The 21146-nt window shown below is 34.5% G+C and overlaps 1 protein-coding gene across 1 annotated transcript in view; it reads right to left on the reverse strand.

Moving 5' to 3' along the window:
* Nucleotides 1-21146, reverse strand: part of BRIP1 (BRCA1 interacting DNA helicase 1) — a 153031-nt gene that overhangs the window by 28069 nt on the left and 103816 nt on the right. The window contains exons 14-15 of the mRNA XM_019732469.2: nt 11511-11670; nt 10414-10535 (exon numbers count right to left, since the gene is read on the reverse strand). Of these exons, the coding sequence (XP_019588028.2) occupies nt 10414-10535; nt 11511-11670 (282 nt within the window). The remainder of the gene's footprint in view (nt 1-10413; nt 10536-11510; nt 11671-21146) is intronic.

A 21146-nucleotide genomic window follows, 5' to 3' on the forward strand; every position in this document is an offset into this window, starting at 1 on the left:
AGACATTTCTTCCTTCCTTCCCTCTTAAAAACTGCCCCCAATTAAAAGACAAATGAGAAAGAAAAAACATACTCACCATCTTCAATTAAACTAAGCGATACCTACAACCTCAAGACCCAGTAGACGAACATGAAAAGCATATGGACAAATGATAAATGACAAAGGGAGGTGAAAGTTCAAACTGAAGTACCCACGGAGCTACTGATGGAAAAATAAGCCCGTTAGGTCAGTAGGAGTCCAGAAAGGTTCAGGAAATAGATGCACAGGGAAACTGTTGGAGGATGTGTACTACAAAAATGAAACAGTAAACAAGAAGGAGAAGGAAGATCTGAGACCCAAGCAACTTGGGGTTCAATACAGAAGATAGATGAACTAAAATCCTAGGATAATAGCAAAGGGAAACCTCAGGATATTGGCAATTAACTGGGCTTAAAGAGCAACTTAGTGCTGACTGACATAGAAAATCAGGAGACTCCAGAAAGGGAGGTCTTGGGGGGTGGGGCGCACTGATCTATAATCTGACAGTTCTGGTAGGAAAATTGAGAGGCATTGTACAGATTTTTAAAAGGGTGACAGAAGATTTAAAGGTCTTTCAAAAAGAGAAAAAGGGGAGGAAGGTATTAATACCAAGAAAAATTTTAAAAATTCAAGAAAGGAAGGAAATCATTTGACTACAGTGAACAATATTTTCATAGTCATGTTAATGTGAATATTGGTTATGGATTTAATAAAAACTTGTGATGTAACTATATGGGAGGATAAAAGAAGAGAAAGTAAAGTAAGCAAGCTAAATCCTTATTTCATGTAGGAAGTAAATAGTTAATATTTAAAACTGATTAAAGATAAAATATGGAGGTAAAAGTACCAGATGAAATAACTAAAAGAAGTAAAAGTCACTGCCTTTCAGAAGCGGGGGGCTGGGAGTGGGGTAGAAGCCAAGGACTGTTAATATAAGAAGCCATCTACTGTATTTAGTATAAATTAGGCTCTTAGTAAAAGCTTTATTGGACTTTTTTCAACTTGATAAAAATAAATTAAAAATAAATGCAGATTGCTAATTTTAATTCATGACATGCACTTGTATATCTTACTATAAAGCAATGGCGCTCAACCAGAAGATACTGGCAGTGTCTGGAGACGTTTTTTTGTTTCCACAACTGGTGGGGGTTGAAGGGTTTGCTACTGGCATCTAAACATCCCACAGTACATCACTCACAACAAAGAATTATTCTGCCTAAAAGGTCATTAGTGCCAAGCTTGAAAACCCATGCTATGAAGTAATTTTAAGCAACAAATCTGGAAATTTTGATGTGATAGGAAAATACACTATGAGTTGTGCAGCTTATTATACTCCCTGGCACATTGGGGCTATTTGTCCCACAGTTAGAAAGCATAAACTGAACTCATTCCCAAGGTATCAAACCTTTAATCTCCGTGAAAAACAAGAAAGACTGATATTGTAAACACTGAACAGTGATGTCTACTATGGCTTATGTTATCTGAGACAAGGTTTTATAGCTGGAAAAAAATCAAATCACTTGAAGTCCATCTGCATATCTGTACCCTGCAGGCTTTAGGGGGATCTAAGTAAATACATTAAAATCCACTATCAACCAAAATTCTACTCTGAAGAGAAAAAAAAAGTTATTTTCAGAGTAGTTAAAAAACAATTCCACCGCTTCCCCTGAATTAGTGCTGCTGATTATGCTCCGTGCCAGCAGAAATAGTTAAGTGTCAATCAACCTTACAATCCCCAGGGTGATAATTTCACTTTTAAAGCCTTCCAAAGGGTTTAACTTGTAGCTATATTCAGACATGGCTTTTTTCCTAAGGAAATACAATGGCTTGATTATTAGGAGAAAAAGAAAGAAAAAGGCTATCAACCAAACTTGCTTAAAATTTTGTGATTTTAAATGTTTCCTCCCCGGATCCCAAAATATTCCTTTAAGAAATGTGGAGAAAATGTTTTTGTTAATTTTTAAATTAAAGATACTTCAGCCATTCATCCATGTATTCTGTGTTGTTATATTTGTTTGTTTTTCAGGAGGGATGGGAACCAAAGGGTTTGGTTATTCTCATTTTTCACTGTCCAAGGAAAATCACAAATTGTCAACCTAGATGGCATACTTAGATTTAAATTAGGCTTTAATTTGGAATTTCAAGATACACTTAGAACCCACTTTAACAATACTTTTATCTTAAAAAAAATAAAAAGCTGGGAAGAAAGGTTTAAGTAATTGAAGATAAACTCATTCTAGACCTTTAGAGGTGACAGGTTTTTCTTCCATATCTGTGATCTGGCTAAGTGTTTCCAACAATTCCAACAGCTAGTTGCTGGATTCCTAAATGTTAGTTTAGTATTATGGCTCTTTAAGTTTATATACACAGCCGTTTCCCCTGGGTAACCGCATGTTATTGTCCAGGCTAGGTCCAGGTGGGTTCCTGTATCAGACGCTACAGTATAATAAGAACTCCATTACACTCTGACCTCATGCTCTATTCCTGGATCTAATTTCCCATAACTTAGAATAAATTCTTAAATACTTAAAGTGGCATACAGAGGCCTAAATGATTTGACTCCTTAATACCTTTCTCAGTCTTTATTCACATGCCATTCTCCCCAAATCACTTACTACCTCAGCATCTTTCAATTCTTGGAAACTGCTATCCTTTTTTACATGTTAGGGTCTTGGCGTATACTGTTCTTTTTGCTGAGAATACTCTTATTCATTCTTTGCACCTACATACCTCCTAGCCTTCTTTCCTGTGTCAGCTTAGATATCACTTCCTCGGGAAGTCTTTCTTTACCTCCAAAACCAGGTCAGGATCCTCTTATACATTCTCATAGTTCCTGTGACTTTTTCTTACAGTCTTCGTCGCAACTGTAAGTAATTGTTTCTTTATTACTTTAATGTCAATATTCCTCACTAGACTGTAAACTCCATGAGACAAGGGGCTAAAATCTGTGTAGTGTTTCACTGTGTCATCAGTCTATTAAGTAATTGGTACTCTAGTCAGATATTCAAAACATGGTTGTTTCATTATTCTGAATAGTCTTAATAATCTGAGCAGTCTTGTAATCTGGCCTTTGATGAGGCCATTCCACTTTACCAAACGTTTGTATGCTTGAATCTCAATATAGACAAGATTCAAATCTCATCTTTCTGGCCCTACCATCTATTTTAGGCAAATCAGTCAAAGTAAATGGATATTTGGATGGAAAGCGAAAGGTGTTGCTCAGCTTCACTTTCCCTAAGCATCTGGACACCCAGATCCTATCCCATCAAAATATCCAGTTACATGTTCGGGTCTTTACTAAATTATAGACATCACTACTAGAGAGATAGCATCTTGCTCATTTCTTCATCTACTATATTTAGTGCAAATTAGGTTCTTAGTAAAAGATTGTTAAATGAATGCTAAAACACTCAAAATCAACACAATTATGAAAGTGGTTCAAAAGAAACACGTGAATTTACTCAAAATTATTAAGAAAGGCTTTGTTTCTGAAATCATGTTTGTTTTGATATACTATAGCCCCTTACATTCCTGCCTTCATTCATCTACTCATGAATATTCACACTGCTGTCAAAACAACAAGAAAAATGAAGGAACAACACCGTTCTCTTTAAAAAGAAATGTCAGATTTAAGAATTCTAATACTGCCATCATTTAATAATATTTTGACAGTTGAAAGCACTGGTTTAATGTGCACTCTACCAATGCTGTTATCCTTTGGGATAAGCAAAGGATTACAGCCTTTTCCCGAGATTTCTAAAAATCCAAGAACACATGAAGCCTATAAATTTATATGTGTTTGTTACAAAGCCAATAACTAATTTTAAAAAACCTAAAATAAATGCCTATATTTTTCTATCATGAAAGTAATTTTTCAAAACTGATTAAAATAATTCCCTCAAATATTTCAGTACCTTCAGAACTAAATTACCTAAAAAAGAATTCATAATGGTTATTATAAGCCAATACTAAGATAACTAATCAGATAACTATATGGATTTAAAACAATTTTTAGATGAAGTCTATTTTGGTAACTCAACATAGTGTAATACTAAAGAAAAACAACATACAAATATAAATTTTATTATCTTAATAAATTATTTTAATCATTGTAAGTGCACTTCTGATATTGAATAGTACCATAAAATTTTATTAACCCAATTATAAAAATCTAACATACCACTTGAACAGTTTTAAAGTATAAAACTTTTTAGGCACATGCCATAGTTTTATGAAGTTTTTCTCAGAGGAATAAAAGCACAATATCTATGAAGGGGAATATTTCTATGTACTCCTAAACCATGCTAAGGAATACAAATAAAATGCACTTTTAAAATCTAAGTATTGTACTTTATAATGCCTCAGAAATGATGACCATGCTACCAATTTGAGAAGTGGATGCTTGAATTATAAAGCTGAAGGCTTTTGCAGTTTTCAGATCATATTAATTGGCCAAAGGATTTGCTTTAGATATCCATTAAAAGGGCAGCCTTGTTATACTGTGACTTAATTGCAATAAAAGAAAACAACTTTTCTTTTAGTTATATTTTTCCACCAGCATCTGATCATATAAAGGCCTTGGTTCACTCTTCTGCCCCTCAAATACTTTGGTTTAGTGCAAGGAAAGCTCTTTTTTTAACTATTATACAATTAAGTTATGTCCTTATAGAATGATCAGAAGCATCTGGAAAAGGTAGAAGTGAAAAAAATCCTCACTGGGAAAGTCAGCTTAATGCTTGCCCTTCAAAGTGGCCCATTATCAACATTTCATAGTGGGTTTCTTTATTTTCAAGTCCCTGAGGTATGTGCAATAAATTATGACTTGAACTAAACAAGTCACACTTGGCTCCGAAATGAAATTTTCCTACCTCTACTTTCTAGTCCCCAAGGTGGGAAGAGGAAATCCTGGTCACAGCCAAAGAAGTCATATTTTTGGCTCTAACATACATTTTCCTGCTTCTCTAAAAACCAAACTCTGCAATTGAGACTACAAAAGTCTTAAGCTAGTATTTTAAACTGTATTTTAATTTTTACTTCCCTAATATGTGTCTCAAATTTAAGAAAAAATTTTAGTATCATGAAATTAATGTCACTGCCCTCTTTTTCCCACTCAAATCACTTTTCTGACTCAGACACCAATCTTAACCTTTTAAATATGAATTCAAATGAAACAGAGACAATAATGCAGAATTAGATTGTTTCATTTCCCTAAACTAGAATATTTAAGGTTTTCATTTATAAATAACTTCTACTTATTCTTGCATGATAGACTGAGTATTAACATAAAAGAAAACTATAAAGTCCTAATTTGTGGTCCAGTAATTTGAAGAACTGTGTTAGTTCTGGAAGAGCCATTTATGGAAATCATTTAGTTCATCATATCATGTTACAGAATACGAGACTATGGCAGATAAATCCTAAGGTGAAAACCCTAAGGTGACTCCCAGTGAGTCGTGTCTTGTATAGTCCTCTTCCCTTGAGTGAGTGCAGAATCTGTGACTTGCCAATAGGATACAGCAAGGGTGATGGATAGTCACTCCCTTGGTTAGGTTATATTATAAGGCGAAGGTGTGGGGAAGTTACTCCTGTGATTAAATTATATTCCATTTTGGCAGGCTGAATCTAGAGAGTACCTTGTTGGCCTTAAAGAAATAAACTGCAATGCTGTGAGAGGGTCTGCAAAAAAGGTCCTATGGCAAGAAACCCTGAGTAGCCTTTAGAAGTTAAGAGCAGCTCCTGGCTGAATCAGTCCTACCACCATAAGGAACTAACTAAGTCTGCCAACATCCTGAATGAGTTTGGAAACAGACCCCAAGATCCAGATGAGAACACAGCCCAACCAACACCTTGACTGCAGCCTTGTGAACCTCTGAGGATAGGACCCAGCTAAGCCATGCCCAGAATACTGACCCTGGAAACTGTGACATAAGAACTGAGTGTTGTTTTAAGCCAATTCGTTTGTGGTCATTTGTAATACAGCAATAGTATACTAAATTGAGAGACAGCCAGTATAATCAATATTATGTTCCACTTATTATGTTCTACCATGTATATATAGAGTGTAAAATGCTACTGGAATTAAACATTCCCTTCTACAACTCCTGTAACGATTTATGATTGTAACAAGGTACTGTATTTCCTCATTATAAGTCATATTAATGTTTACTTCTGTTCTTCTCATTATCATCTAATAATGATTACTACCATTATCATGCCTCAATTAAAGTGTCTAGGTATGAAGATTTGTTGCTTTTTAACAATATCAAGTAAAACGAACAACAAAACCAAATATTATATTAATAACATATTAAATATAAATATATTAAACGTATACTTAACTTTTGATTTAATTAACATATTAAATATATTTAATACTTAAATATAATATATTTAAATATAAGTATAGATATTTGAGACTTAAATAATAAACTTATATTTAATCATTAATTAAACCAACATTTATTGAACACTCACTATATTCCAAGGCAATATTTTAATTAAGAAATTGTCCAAACTTCAGGGTACACCATCTGACACATTATAAAACAGATTTGTAAACATTTAAAATATAATATAATTAATATAATGAAGGCAGTGTAGTATGTGCTTCAGGAAGTAATAAAAGACACTGGTAAAGATAAGTATGTAGGTAAATATAAAAGCTAGTATTTTTGGTTTGTAATTGCTCCTTTTTTCTTATATAATTTAAAAGGCAAATGCATAAAACAATTAATTATAATAATGAGCACGTAATGTATGAAGATACAATCTATGACAATAACAATATACAATGAAAGAAACAGAGATTAAGATATTACTTGTAATCCCTAAGGTAATACTAAGGAAATAATAAATATATACAAAAAGAAAGAAGGGACTCAAAATAGTACACAACAAAAATCAACTAAATACAAAAGAAGGGCAATAATGAAGGAATTGAGAAATAAAAAGCACATAAGACATGCAGGAAACAAATAGCTAAATTGTAGAAGTAGGTCCTTCCTCACCAGTAGTTACCTAAATGTAAATGGATTACATTTTCCAATTGAAAGGCAGAGATTGGCAGAATAAATTATAAAAACACGACACAACTAAGTGCTGTCTACAAGAATTTGAAGGAATAAGGAAGTTAGACCTTTATCTTACATCATATGCAAAAGTTTATTCAAAATGGATCAAATATGTAAATTTAAGAGCTAAAACTATGAAACTCTTCGAAGAAAACATTAGGGGCCAATTTGTATGACCTTGAATTTGGCAGTGGTTTTCTAAATGACACCAAAAGCAAGGACAACAGAAAAATAAAATGAACTTCCTTAAAATTTTCAAAACTTTGTTTCTTTTATATCCCATAGAAGTGTACAAATAAATATTTTCAATAACTTGTTGATCATTTATGAATTTTAAGAAACCATTCATAATGATCCTCTGATTTATTTCAGATATTCAGATATTTCAGGTATTGACTGCTATATTCTCGTCATTTTGAAATGATAAAAGGCCTTCTTAATGATTAGAAAAATTGCACACCTACACTGTTAAAGCTTATAAACATCAGTCTTTTAAACGGATGCCTTACAAAATATGGATGCCTTTAGTTATGAAAAAAATGCCAGGACTCCTTTTTGAAGTCTTAATTTTAAACCCTTTGCCATGTGTTGTAGAAAATACCCATGACTACTCGATGCTCCTGACTTTGGACTTGGGCACATGACATGCTTTGGGTAAAAGGTTAGTAGAAGAGAGATAAGTGGGTGTTTGAAAGTGCTTGTACAGTCAAGCCTGCTCTCTTGCATCTCTACCATTGCAATGATAGCAAGTTTTGGCTAGTCTGTCGGTCCACGAAGGATGAGATATACATGTGGAGCAGAGCTGACCCAGTTGAGCTCAACATACAATGCTCAAACCATAGCAGTGAATAAGCCCACCTTAAATTAGCTGAGCTGCCAAGCCAAGCCCAGCCTAGATCATCTACTGCCCAACAACCTGTAATGAATGACTGTTGTTTTAAATTTTAGAATTGTTTGTTACACAGGAAGAACGGATCCAGACATACAGCAACAAAAAATACATTTCCCTTACATTTAGTTTTGCCAGTAAAGAATTTCTCTCTTTATCTGTCCCTTGTCCCTGCAACTTGGTCTACTCTTGGGTCTATCCTACTTGGCCCTTTCAGAAACCACTCGGGATACTCGGCAAACTAGGAAAACTTTAGAACCACCATCCTCCTCCCCACCCAGACCTCACTGAGTCTTCTGTTATCTTGTTGTTTTACACAACAAGAGCCATTGGGATTCAGACAAGCAGAACTGCGACAAGCAGGAACTTTACTGAGGAATGTCAGAGCAGGCTTACCAGGTCTTTTTTGCATGACAGGCTGAGATTCTGTCTGGGAAGAACGTACCCTGAGGAAATGAAGCATCAGGAACCCAAGATCGGCATAATAACAATGCCCGAATCACAGTTGTTGGGAGTGAGGGTAACAAAAATAGAAGGTAAATCTAATTTTTTCTTCACAAGTAACATTTTATTTAATTTTACGAATTTTCAAAGAATAACATAAACACCTGTATTCTCACCATATTTTCTTGAAGCTTGTTTTTTTTTTTTTACTAAAACAAACAAGCAAACATAGAAAAAGTCCCTTTGGTAACCACTCTCAATATCATTCCTTTATCTTCTCCTCAGACATAATCACTATTACGAGTTTGATGTGAATCCTTTCGGGTCTTGATACTTAGTATTTAGTACAACCTAATATTAGCCATAAAATTATCTTCTTTTCTGGCTCTCAAGACTCATATATAGGTCCAAAGAAGAGAGAGGATACAAGCAAAAATGGAAAGAGCTAGTTTTAGGGGGAAAAGAACCAGATTTAAGACCTTGGACGAACATGTCATAGAAAAAAGGGAAAAGGCATTCTTTCCACTTCAACAAAGCAGCATTAGTGTGATAATATAGGGCCAAGGTAAAATGATAAGACATTAAAAAGAGACAGTACCACTGCCACCAGCGGTAACTCAGCAGTACTCAGCTTCAGTGGACTGTAGCACTAATGCTGTTGATGTTGAACACGACAGTTGTCTTGAGTGGATGTCAACTGTTCCCTCAGTAGCAGTCTGAGGCATATCGGCCATTTTAGAACAGGAGCCCCAGGCATGGTCACTCTCAATGTAGCAAAGGTGGCTGGAGAAAGGTAATGGAAGCCACCCAAGTTAATGTAGGCTGAGAGGACTAGATACTCCTTAAGGATTTTCAGATATTTTGAGGAGGTACAGAGGTTAGGGAAGAGTAGGAACTTACCAGAGATATACTGCTTATTACTGTTAATATTATATAAACTCAGTGTCTAGTAAAATCTCAACAATAACAAAAGCTTACATCTGGAAGTTTTAAAGGAGATAACCGATTGGGTAAAGAATTCCTGCTTTGCTATGAAACCCTACAGGTTGTGCCCCAGGAAGAGGGATATGAGTTATGCTCAATGCAGTCAGCTCAGTGGTCAGAAAAACCTTAATTCTTGGGCTCAGATTGCTAGCATCTTCCAATGCCTGTAGGACGTAAAGGAAAATCCTTCCCATGGAAGATAACACCACCTTAAGCTTCAAATTATTGCTACAAATAGTTTTTCAAATATAATGTTTAGCAAACAATCAGTGATAATGAAGCAAAACTCCTGTTTCTGGCCAAGACCAGAATAACTGGTTTAGGGATATCCGTCCTACTGTAAATAACTATAAAACTGGACACAATAGATAAAGGGACTGCTTTCAGGCAGTAGACACAAGGCACCACAAGACTAATCTTGGAGATAAGAGAAATCCATTAGGTGAACTCCATGATTCTCAGCTCTCTTCCTGGGTATAATTTCCTGACAACAGCACAGAACACTGAAGTACACGCAGAATATGGTGGTCCTGCTGAACTGAGGTGGAAGAGATCAGAATTTGGAGCAGCTAAAATCACTGCAATCTGTAGGGCAGGGCACGGCACGGCATTCGAGAGAAGGGAGCTAGTTAGGAAAAGGGCCCTAGAAAGGGGGAACCCATGTGAGTCTGTGGCTAAGAGCTTGATAAAATACAAATTGCTGGGCTCTACCTCCAGAGTGTCTGATTCAGTAGGTCTGGATGGAGCCTGAAAACATGTATTTCTATTAAGTTCCTAGGTGATAACGATGCTCCTCACCTGGGACCACACTTTGAAAATCACTCTTGTTGAACAAAAGACAGCACAAGTTAAAAATAAAATAAACCAGTATCTACTAAACCTTTTTCACTCATTCTGAATCACCAAAGCATTACAATAAAATGTCTGAGGATACACGAAAAACATTTAATTGACACAAAATCAACAACTTCTATGATAAATAAAATTTCTTAAGGCTTTAAGGCCTACCTGCAGATCTTTCACATTGGGAAAAGGAATTCCTATTGTTATGACAGCACGGGCATTGTCATCTGAGAAATCCAGACCCTCACTCACTTTACCACGACAAACTGCTACCAGCAGGGCTCCATCTTAAGCACAAAAAAATAAATATTTTTAAAAGCACACCCAAAATTGACTATTCTTGTCATTTTGAAGAGATCTGATTATTAAGTAATCATAGTAGCAAACTTAAAAGAATTCAAATAAAAAAACTATTATGAGGTAAAGCTTAAAAAATTCAATGTCTTTAAATAAACAAGGAAAACAAAATTAACATTTAAGTACAATATGGTAGCAAACCAATTTACAAACTGTATCTCCCAGAAACTTACACACTAAAACGACATCAGAGTAGTAACTTGCACATGAACTGAACACTTGGGACTCAACTGTTTTAAATTGAAAGACTTGAAATTGCAATCATTACTATTACCACCATCATGTAAAGTTCTCAGAATGATTTAAATAACACTTAATTTGTACTATATACCATATTGAATCAATATTATATTGAAGAGATTGTAAAACATACAGAGAACTCTTAGGATATTGATAATTATGTTATAGTATCTTACCATCTTGCATTGTTCATAAATTATTACTGTTAGTCCTTTCTATCAACCTCTTTATGGACATTCTCTTACTTTGATATTGAGTCTTCAGTTATGTTTTGAAAACTCAAGTTTATCTTATGTAATAGAACATAAACACAAAGTCTTATTTGCATCAAAACGTAGGGCTCATTTGGTTAGTAAGGAAGATATTTACACATGAGCTACCTACTGTCTTTCACAAAACATTTTAGGTAGGGTAGGAAAGACTATGGAATAATACCTGAATGCATGCTGTTTCATTTAGCATTCCCAAGTGAAAATATTCATAGGAGAATAACTCCAAATGAAGAATTTCTTTAACTTATTTTCTTTTCACTCAGGAGTATAAAATATAATTTTTCTCTTAAGTGCAATTCATTAAAAAGATAACACAAAGTTCTAACAGCACCAACTTCTTACTTCATAGTAAAAAATACTTTTTTCATTAACCATCTAACAATTTCCAATTACCTTTCTCTCCTTTGGACTTGATCGCATCATAGTATACCTGAAGTAATTCATCAAAATCAGTTTTCTCTCCTCCCTGTGGTTCTACAATGACTGTCTTCACCAACTCCAGATTATGCCATAAACCAGTGTTGAGCCAACGTTCTTTTAACTTTTCTAATAACTAAAAAGAAGAAAAAAAAGAATTTTTTGTGTGTCCAACTGAACAAACTTATCTTGGTTTGTTTAATGCCAATGTGGCTACATATGACTATGGCAAGCGTATTAACATTTCTGTGTTTTACTTTTCTCATCTATAAAATGAGGGAAAAAAATAATATGTCATAGAGTTGTTATTGGGTAAATTTACTAACTGATTTAGATGGCTTTGAAAGATGCCTGGCACGTAGTAAGAGCACCATAAATATTAGCTGCTACTACTACTGTTATCATTACTATTACTACTAATACTACTGTTACAGCTGCTGCTAATACTTCTATTATTGCTATCTTGGTAATTTTAAAAGCAGAAAAAATTACTCCTCTCATAGTTGACAAATTTTACATTATTTCTTTAAACCTAAGGTGAAGTTCCTTAATATTCTTAACAAAAGACTCTTTAAATGAAGATTCTTTAAGATCATTTTACCTAATCCATACGCAGCTAAGCTATTTGATAATTGATATTTTAAAAACTGAATCGAGTAAATATATAAACAGAGACTCAGGTAGTCAACAAGTAGAAAATACACAGACACAAATGGAATATTTACAAAACTAACCATATGATAAGATTACAAAAGGACTTTTGACAAAATTCAAAGAATCTTTATCAGATTAACCACATATTCTAATAATGCAACTTTGAATAAAATACAAAGTTAGTGGGAAACAGAAAGACATACAAGCCCAACACTAAAGATTACATTCTTAAATAACATAGGAGTTATTTGTTCATTATATCACAATAAAGCTGGGGGAGGAGTCAGAACAACAAAAAAGAACATATGGTTTAGAGGAAAACAAAGAATTCATGAAATTTTTCGATATAAATGATAAGAAAAGCACCCACAATTCTAAACATGTGGGAGGCAGTAAAGGTAATATCTGGAAATATACTGATATTAATAGCTTGAAATGTATTTATTTTAAAAAATTGAGACTAACTGAACTAAGCATTTTTTAAAACAAGCTAAAAAAATTAAAACAGTAAATGCAAAGAATGTATAAGTTAAGAATAAACATAAGAGGTCAAATAAATGAGAGACAAAAGCCAGTAGCACAAATTATTATGATGTAAGTTGAACTGTTTTACCCATTTGTTCTATATAGAGTTCTATGCAATGTAGACCAATTATAATGAAGGCAAGCACCAAGAAATTACTCCAAATTCTCTAGAAAACAGAAACTAATTTTTATAAAATGGTTTATTTCCTCAGAATTTTACCCTTATCTATTTTCAGAAATAAATATGTAACATATAATAATATAAGTGCTTTTATAAAAGAGGTCCCACAGAGCTCCGTTGCTCTGTCCACCACGTGAGGACACAGCAAGAAGATGCTGGCTACCAATGAGAAGAGGGCCCTCATCCAACCATGTTCGCACCCTGATCTCAAGACTTCTAGCCTCCAGAGCGGTGAAAAGTAAATTTTTGTTGTTTATAAGCTACCATATCTGTGGTATTTTGTTATAGTAGCTGGAACAAACTAAAAAACCACTAATTAGTAAAATAGTTCATTGCATATTATACCGTGATCAGGGTACCCTGATCAATAAAAATAAAAATTCCCTGTAACACCATGTTATTAGGCAAAAAAATGTAGGGCTATCACTAATCTAAAAGTCTTTTTTTTTTTTTAAATTAGTTTCAGACGCACAAGACAAAGTAATACTTAGACATTTATCTTTTATATCCCTCACACTGTGTGAACCTCCCTCGCCCCATCCACTATCCCTCTGAAATCGCAGAGCCATTACATTTCCACTGTCTCTATTCCTAATGCTGTACTCCACCTCTTGTAAGTACATACATATACATACATATATTAAGTATGTGTGTGTGTGTGTGTGTGTGTGTGTGTGTGTGTGTGTGTATATTGGGTAAATTTACTAACTGATTTAGATGGCTTTGAAAGATGCCTGGCATGTAGTAAGAGCACCATAAATATTAGCTGCTACTACTACTGTTATCATTACTATTACTACTAATACTACTGTTACAGCTGCTGCTAATACTTCTATTATTGCTATCTTGGTAATTTTAAAAGCAGAAAAAATTACTCCTCTCATAGTTGACAAATTTTACATTATTTCTTTAAACCTAAGGTGAAGTTCCTTAATATTCTTAACAAAAGACTCTTTAAATGAAGATTCTTTAAGATCATTTTACCTAATCCATACGCAGCTAAGCTATTTGATAATTGATATTTTAAAAACTGAATCGAGTAAATATATAAACAGAGACTCAGGTAGTCAACACAAACTTGTAGTTGACATTCATTATTGTTCAGCTTCAGCTTCAGGTGTACAATGCAGTGATCAGGCATCTACATCATCCCTGAGGTGGTCTCCCTAATGAGACAAGTGTCATCAGATACCCTACAAAATCTTTACAACATTATTGATTACATTCCCCAAATTAATTTTCAAAACCCCATGGCCATCTTGTGGTTACTGACTGTTTTCTAATCCCCTCACCTTCCCCCTTATCCCCACCCCCCCATCTAGCAACCCTCAGTTTTTCCTCTATGTCTCCAAAACTGTTTCTGATTAGTTCATTCACTTATACTTTTCTTTAGATTCCACACATAAGTGAGATCATATGGTATTTGTCTTTCTGTCTGACTTATTTCACTTAACATAATGTTCTCTAGGTCCATCCATGTTGCTGCAATTGGTAAGATTTCTTTCCTCTTTATGGCTGCGTAATACTCCATTGTATAAATGTACCACAGTTTCTTAATCCAGTCACCTACCGATGGGCATTTCAGTTGTTTCCATGTCTTGGCTATTGTGTATAGTGCTGCAATAAACATAGGAGTGCATAAAGATTTTTGAATTAGAGTTTTGGATTCTTCGGATAGATACCTAGGAGTGGAATTGCTGGCTCATAAAGTAGTTCCATTTTCAGATTTTTGAGATACCTCCATACTGTTTTCCATAGTGGCTGCACCAATCTGCATTCCCACCAACAGTGCACAAGGGTTCCCTTTTCTCCACATCTGCGCCAGCACTTGTTTGTTGATTTATTGATGATAGCCATTTTGACTGGGGTGAGGTGGTATCTCATTGTGGTTTTTATTTGCATTTCTCTAATGATTAGTGAGTTTGAGCATTTTTTCATATGTCTGTTTGCCAACTGTATGCCCTTTTTAGAAAAATGTCTCTTCATGTCCTCTGCCCATTTTTTAATTGGGTTGTTTGTTTTTTTGGAGCTGAGTTGAGTGCGTTTTTTAATAAATGTGTGACGTTAACCCCTTATCAGATATATCATTGGCAAATATCTTTTCTCATTCAGTAGGGTCCCTTTTTGTTTTATTGATGGTTTCCTTTGCTGTGAAAAAACTTTTCAGTTTGATGTAATCCCACATGTTTATTTTTTCTCTTACTTCCCTTGTGCGAGGGGATATATCAGTAAAAATCTTACTCTGGGTAATGTCTGTGAAGTTTCTTCCTATATTTTCTTCTAGGAATTTTATGGTTTTGGATCTTACATTTAAGTCTTTAAGCCATTTTGAATTTGTTTTTGTATATGGTGTAAGGAGGTGGTGCAGCTTCATTTTTTTGTATGTGTCTGTCCAGGTTTCCCAGCATCATTTATTGAATAGATTGTCTTTACCCCACCGTACAATCTTGCTTCCATTGTCATAGATTAAATGGCCATATAGGCATGGATTTATTTCTGGACTCTCTATTCTGTTCCATTGATCTAGGTGTCTGTTTTCATGCCAGTACCATGCTGTTTTGATTACTGTAGCCTTGTAGTATAATTTGATGTCAGGTATTGTTATACCACCCACTTTGTTCTTATTTCTCAAGATTGCTGAGGCTATCTGGGGTCTTTTATGGCCCCATATAAATTTTAGGATTATATGTTCTATTTCTGTGAAAAACGTCATTGGTAGTTTGATAGGAATTGCGTTGAATATGTATATTGCCTTAGGCAGTATGGACATTTTAACTATATTAATTCTTCCTATCCATGAACATGGTATGTGTTTCCATCTATTTGTATCTTCTTTCATTTCTTTCTTCAGTGTCTTATAATTTTCTGAGTACAGATCTTTTACTTCTTTGGTTAAATTTATTCCCAGGTATTTTATAGTCTTTGAAGCAATTGTAAATGGGATTGTTTTTTAATTACTCCTTCTGATGTTTTATTATTGGTATATACAAATGCAACTGATTTCTGAATATTAATTTTGTATCCTGCTACTTTACTAAATTCATCTATCAGCTCTAATAGTTTCTTGGTGGAGTCTTTAGGGTTCTCTCTATATATAGTATCATGTCATCTGCATATAATGACAATTTTACTTCCTCCTTACCGATTTGGATGCCTTTTATTTCTTTTTCTTGTCTGATTGCTGTGGCTAGAACTTCCAGCACTATGTTGAATAGAAGTGGAGAAAGTGGGCAACCTTGCCTTGTTCCTGATCTTAAGGGGAATGGTTTTAGCTTTTCCCCATTGAGTATGATGTTAGCTGTGGGTTTATCATATATGGCCTTTATTATGTTGAGATATGATCCCTCTATTCCCACTTTCTTAAGGGTTTTTATCATAAATGGCTGCTGGATTTTATCAAATGCTTTTTCTGCATCTATTGATATGATCATGTGATTTTTATTTTTCATTTTGTTAATGTGGTGTATCACATTAATTGATTTGCGGATGTTGAACCACGCTTGCATACCAGGGATGAATCCCACTTGATCATGGTGTATTTTTTTAATGTATTGCTGAATTCTGTTTGCTAATATTTTGTTGAGGATTTTTGCATCTATGTTCATTAGAGATATCAGCCTGTAGTTTTCTTTTTTTGTGGTGTCTTTGTCTGATTTTGAGATCAGGGTGATAGTGGCTTTGTAAAAAGTGTTTGGGAGCCTTCCCTCCTTCTGGATTTTTTGGAAGAGCTTGAGGAGAATAGGTGATAATTTTTTTTTTAACATTTTGTAAAATTCACCTGTAAAGCCATCTGATCCAGGGCTTTTGTTTGTTGGGAGATTGTTGATTACTGATTCAATTTCCCTGGTGGTAATCAATCTATTCAGGTTTTCTGTTTCTTCTTGAGTTAGCCTTGGAAGGTTGTACGCCTTTAGAAAATTGTCCATTTCTTCCAGATTGTCAAATTTGTTGGCATACAGTTGCTCATAGTAATTTCTTAAAATTTTTTGTATTTCTGCGGTGTCTGTTGTCACTTCTCCTCTTTCATTTCTGATTTTATTAATTTGGGTCCTCTCTCTCTTTTTTTAAATGAGTCTGGCTAAAGGTTTGTCGATTTTGTTTATCTTCTCTAAGAACCAACTTTTGGATTCATTGATCTTTTGTTTTGTTTTTCTGGTTTCTATTTCATTTATTTCTGCTCTGATCTTTATTATCTCCTTCCTTGTATTCCCTTTGGGCTTATTTTGCTGTTCTTTTACCAGATCCCTTAAGTGTGAAGATAAACTGTTGATTAGTGATTTTTCTTGTTTCTTTAGGTAGGCCTGCAATGCTATGAATTTCCCTCTTAGGACTGCTTTCATGGCATCCCATAGATGTTGGGTCATCGTGTTTTCATTTTCGTTTGTCTTGAGATATCTTTTGATTTCTTCCTTGATCTCCTGGTTGACCCATTCATTATTCAGTAATATGTTATTCAGCCTCCATGAATTGGTGTAGCTTCCAGTTATTTTCCTGTAGTTCATTTCTAATTTCATAGCACTGTGGTCAGAGAAGACAATTGGTATGACTTCAATTTTGTTAAATTTATCAAGACTTGTTTTGTGGCCTAACATATGGTCTATCTTGGAAAATGTTCCATGTGCGCTTGAGAAGAACGTGTATTCTGCAGCTTTGGGTGAAATGCTCTGAAAATATCGATTAAATACAAGTGGTCCAATGTGTCATTTAAGGCTGTTGTTTCCATATGGATTTTCTGTCTGGAAGACTTGTCCCTTGTTATCAGAGGTGTGTTGAAGTCCCTACGATAGTGTTACTGCTGATCTCTGTCTTATATATTTAGGTGCTCCTATGTTGGGTGCATAGATGTTTACTAGGGTTATGTCCTCTTGTCGGCAGGTATGGAGTTTGTGTCCTTTGTCTGAGATAGAGCCCAACTGGTCTCAGCTGAGGTTATTGCCTCAAATGCTGGATATGCTGCCCCCTCGGCGGGAGAGATCAGCTGTGGAATGCAGGGAAAGAGTTCCATCTCTTGGCTTTTGTGTTCTCTGTTCCGTCCTGGGATCCCCTGCGTCTGTCTCTGCAGCTGCGGATGCCGGCCACGTTTCCACAGTCACAGGTGCGAACCGCGTTTCCACCGCCGCAGACGCGGGCCATGTCTCCACTCCGCTCCCTTCCCTCTTCCCCTGCTCGCCCAATTTGCCCACCTGCAAGTAATCCTTGCACGAGTCTCTTAGCTGTTCTGCGTGATAAGCAGAGAGTCCTTTGATGGGTTATAGATGTCCCGTTTGTGATAAGATCCAGAGAACTCAAAAAGAGCGCTCCACTGCTGCCATTCCTATGACATCACTCTAAAAGTCCTTTTTTTAATCTCAAGTACCTCAAGGCACTCATTTCAGAGGGTGCCAAAAAAGTGTATACACATTTTAAGAAAGGAAAAAGCTATTAAAATTGTAATATTTAACATATACCGATAACAAAAGATGAATACAAGTCACATTTGATTTCTGCAATTACAAGAGATGCTCAAAGTGGTTACCATCAGCATCTAGACACTTCTGATTATGGAGAACTACTGCTTGAACAACATTACCACTTGTATACATTTTTTTGGCAACTCTGGTATACATGCAACTTATATCACAGCAAAGGTGTTATATATAAAATAAAATAAAAAATAGGATAAATAGGATACAGAATTTCCAAACCACTAAAGCAGGTTAAAAAGGACAAACAAATCAAACCATTCAAATAAAACAAAGGGAAAAGAGGTAAAGAAAGAACAAAATAAGATGGTAGAAAATAAGTCCAAATATGCCAAGAATCAAAGCAAACACAAATGAATTTTTAACTCATTTATTAAAATGGACACACTCAGATTGTTTGGAAGAAAGAAGGGGAAAGAGGATGGAAAGAAAAGAAGGAGGAAAGAAGTGTGGGAGAGAAAAAAAGAAAATCACCTATATATCATTTATTATAGGGACACTTAAAATTAAACCACACTGAAATCGTGAAAATGAAGATATGGAAAATGATATAAAAGGCATATGTTTACAAAAAGAAATCAGGTGTATCAGTCATAAAAATATAGTCTTCAAAGCAAAAAGCTTTAAAAAAATAGAGATATTTATTCCATACTCATATACATAAAGAGTGCATCCACAAAATAGTCATAGCAGTCATGAATCTTTAAGATCTGAAGACATAGTTTCAAAATATAGTAAGGAAAATCTGACAAGAAACACAAGGATAAACTGTGCAAGTTCCTAAATATTATAGAGGACGTCAATGTACCTATTTTAGATATCTATAGATCAGACAAAATTAGTAAGGATACAGATGATTTAGCGTTATAAGGATCATCAACCTTATTCTAATATATGTAGAGAACTTGGTACTGAAAATGATTATTTTCAAAGATGGAACAATGCTCATATACGTAAAGTACCAAAGGACATATTGATAAATTTATTAAATGTGGAATCATACAGATCACAGGCATTGGAACTGGATATTAAACAGTAAGGTCACTTATACCAAAACCAAATAAAATTTATCTACATAGAAATCAGATTAAAATATTTCCACACAATTTCTCGGTTCAAGAGGAAAACAAAATGAAAAAAAAATTACTTAGAAACATTTTGGCTATTCTAGGTCCTTGCATTTCCATGTGAATTTTAGAATCAGCTTGTCAATTTCTATAAAATGTCAAAAGCAGCATTAAACAGCAGAACATAAATACAAAAAAGAAGAGTGGAAGTCACCAAAATGTTTATTAAAGGGAGTATGCAAATTGTGTTACTTTCATACAATAGGTTATAATAAGCAATGAAAGTAACAACTTCTACCATGAATTAATGAAAACAATTAAGTGACAGAAAATTATGTACAGTATCAGGCCATTTTTAAAAAACAACAACAAAAAGCAAAACTAAGTAACATGTTGTTTAGGAATACAAATACATATGTGTGTGGTAAAGCCATTTAAAAAAAAAAGAAAGATAATTATGAACTTTAGGACAATTATTGACTCTGTGGGGGTAGGCAAAAGGATGACATTGAGAAGGGCATCCAGATAGCTTTAACAATAATATTTAGTTCTTAAATGATAGTTTTGATGTTTTCACTTTATTCATATACCTCATAATTTACATACACATAGGGTGCCAAAAAAATGTATACACATTTTAAGAGAGGAAAAAACTGTATTAAAATACTCAATACTCAATATATAGCGATAACAAAAGATGAATACAAATCATGTGTATACATTTTTTTTTGGCGCCCTGGGTATATTATATGTGATTTTATGTAAGTATGAAACATTACATAATGGTTGTGAAAATGGAGCAAGATATATTTCTTGTGAATGTTTTCAGTAATATCAGGGCAATGGGGATAGAGGGATGAAGATAAGAAAACAAATAACAACAACAAATATATCAGGACCCCACGATTTTTTTTTTGCTAGAAACAACATCAGAAATCTAAGAACAAAGCAGTGAACATTATAGAAAAATCCCTGCCTTCATGGCACTTACAATATAGTGAGCAAATATTACATTCCTAAAGATGAAGAATAAATATGGCCTCCAAAATTTGTATCTATAGCCCAGATTGCTCCTCTAAGCACTCTACCCATATATCCAATGGCCTAGTCGAATTCACCAATTAGATATCACAAAGGCACCTGAAATGTTTTATATAAGACCAAATTTGTAATATTCCAGTGATTATCTCAATAAAGAATACCACCATTCATTGAGTTGCCTTTGCAAAAAACACAGTCATCCTTAACAATTCCCTCTCCCTGTCCATGTTTAATCTATTATCAAACCCTGTTAATTTTTGTCTTCTTGTAAATATTTCTCCATATCCAAAGCTACTACCCACCAGTCGTAGTTATCATACTATCTTGAAGGACCACTCCAATGTTTCCTATCTGAATTTGTTGGTTCTTACCTATCACGCTTAGGTCTTTACATTTCAGCTGAAGCAATATTTCTAAACTACACATCTTACCAAATCATCTACTCACATCTCCACTTTAAAAATTCAATAGGGGGGTGCATCAAAAGATTCTCCTTGCCCCTAACAGAAACACTGATTCACAAACAACAACAGACCAATTACTTTTACAAAAAATTCAGGAAATAGTTAAGAGGTTCCTGCCTCCCAGATGAGTAAGAAACCAGTTCATCAAAGATGGTAGGAAAATTCATGGCACCACTTGCCTTAGTCCCACCCCCAGCTCAGTATGGTGCAACTGGGAG

The sequence above is a fragment of the Rhinolophus sinicus genome, linkage group LG15 (genome assembly GCF_036562045.2).
Source record: "Rhinolophus sinicus isolate RSC01 linkage group LG15, ASM3656204v1, whole genome shotgun sequence".
Classification (NCBI taxonomy): domain Eukaryota; kingdom Metazoa; phylum Chordata; class Mammalia; order Chiroptera; family Rhinolophidae; genus Rhinolophus; species Rhinolophus sinicus.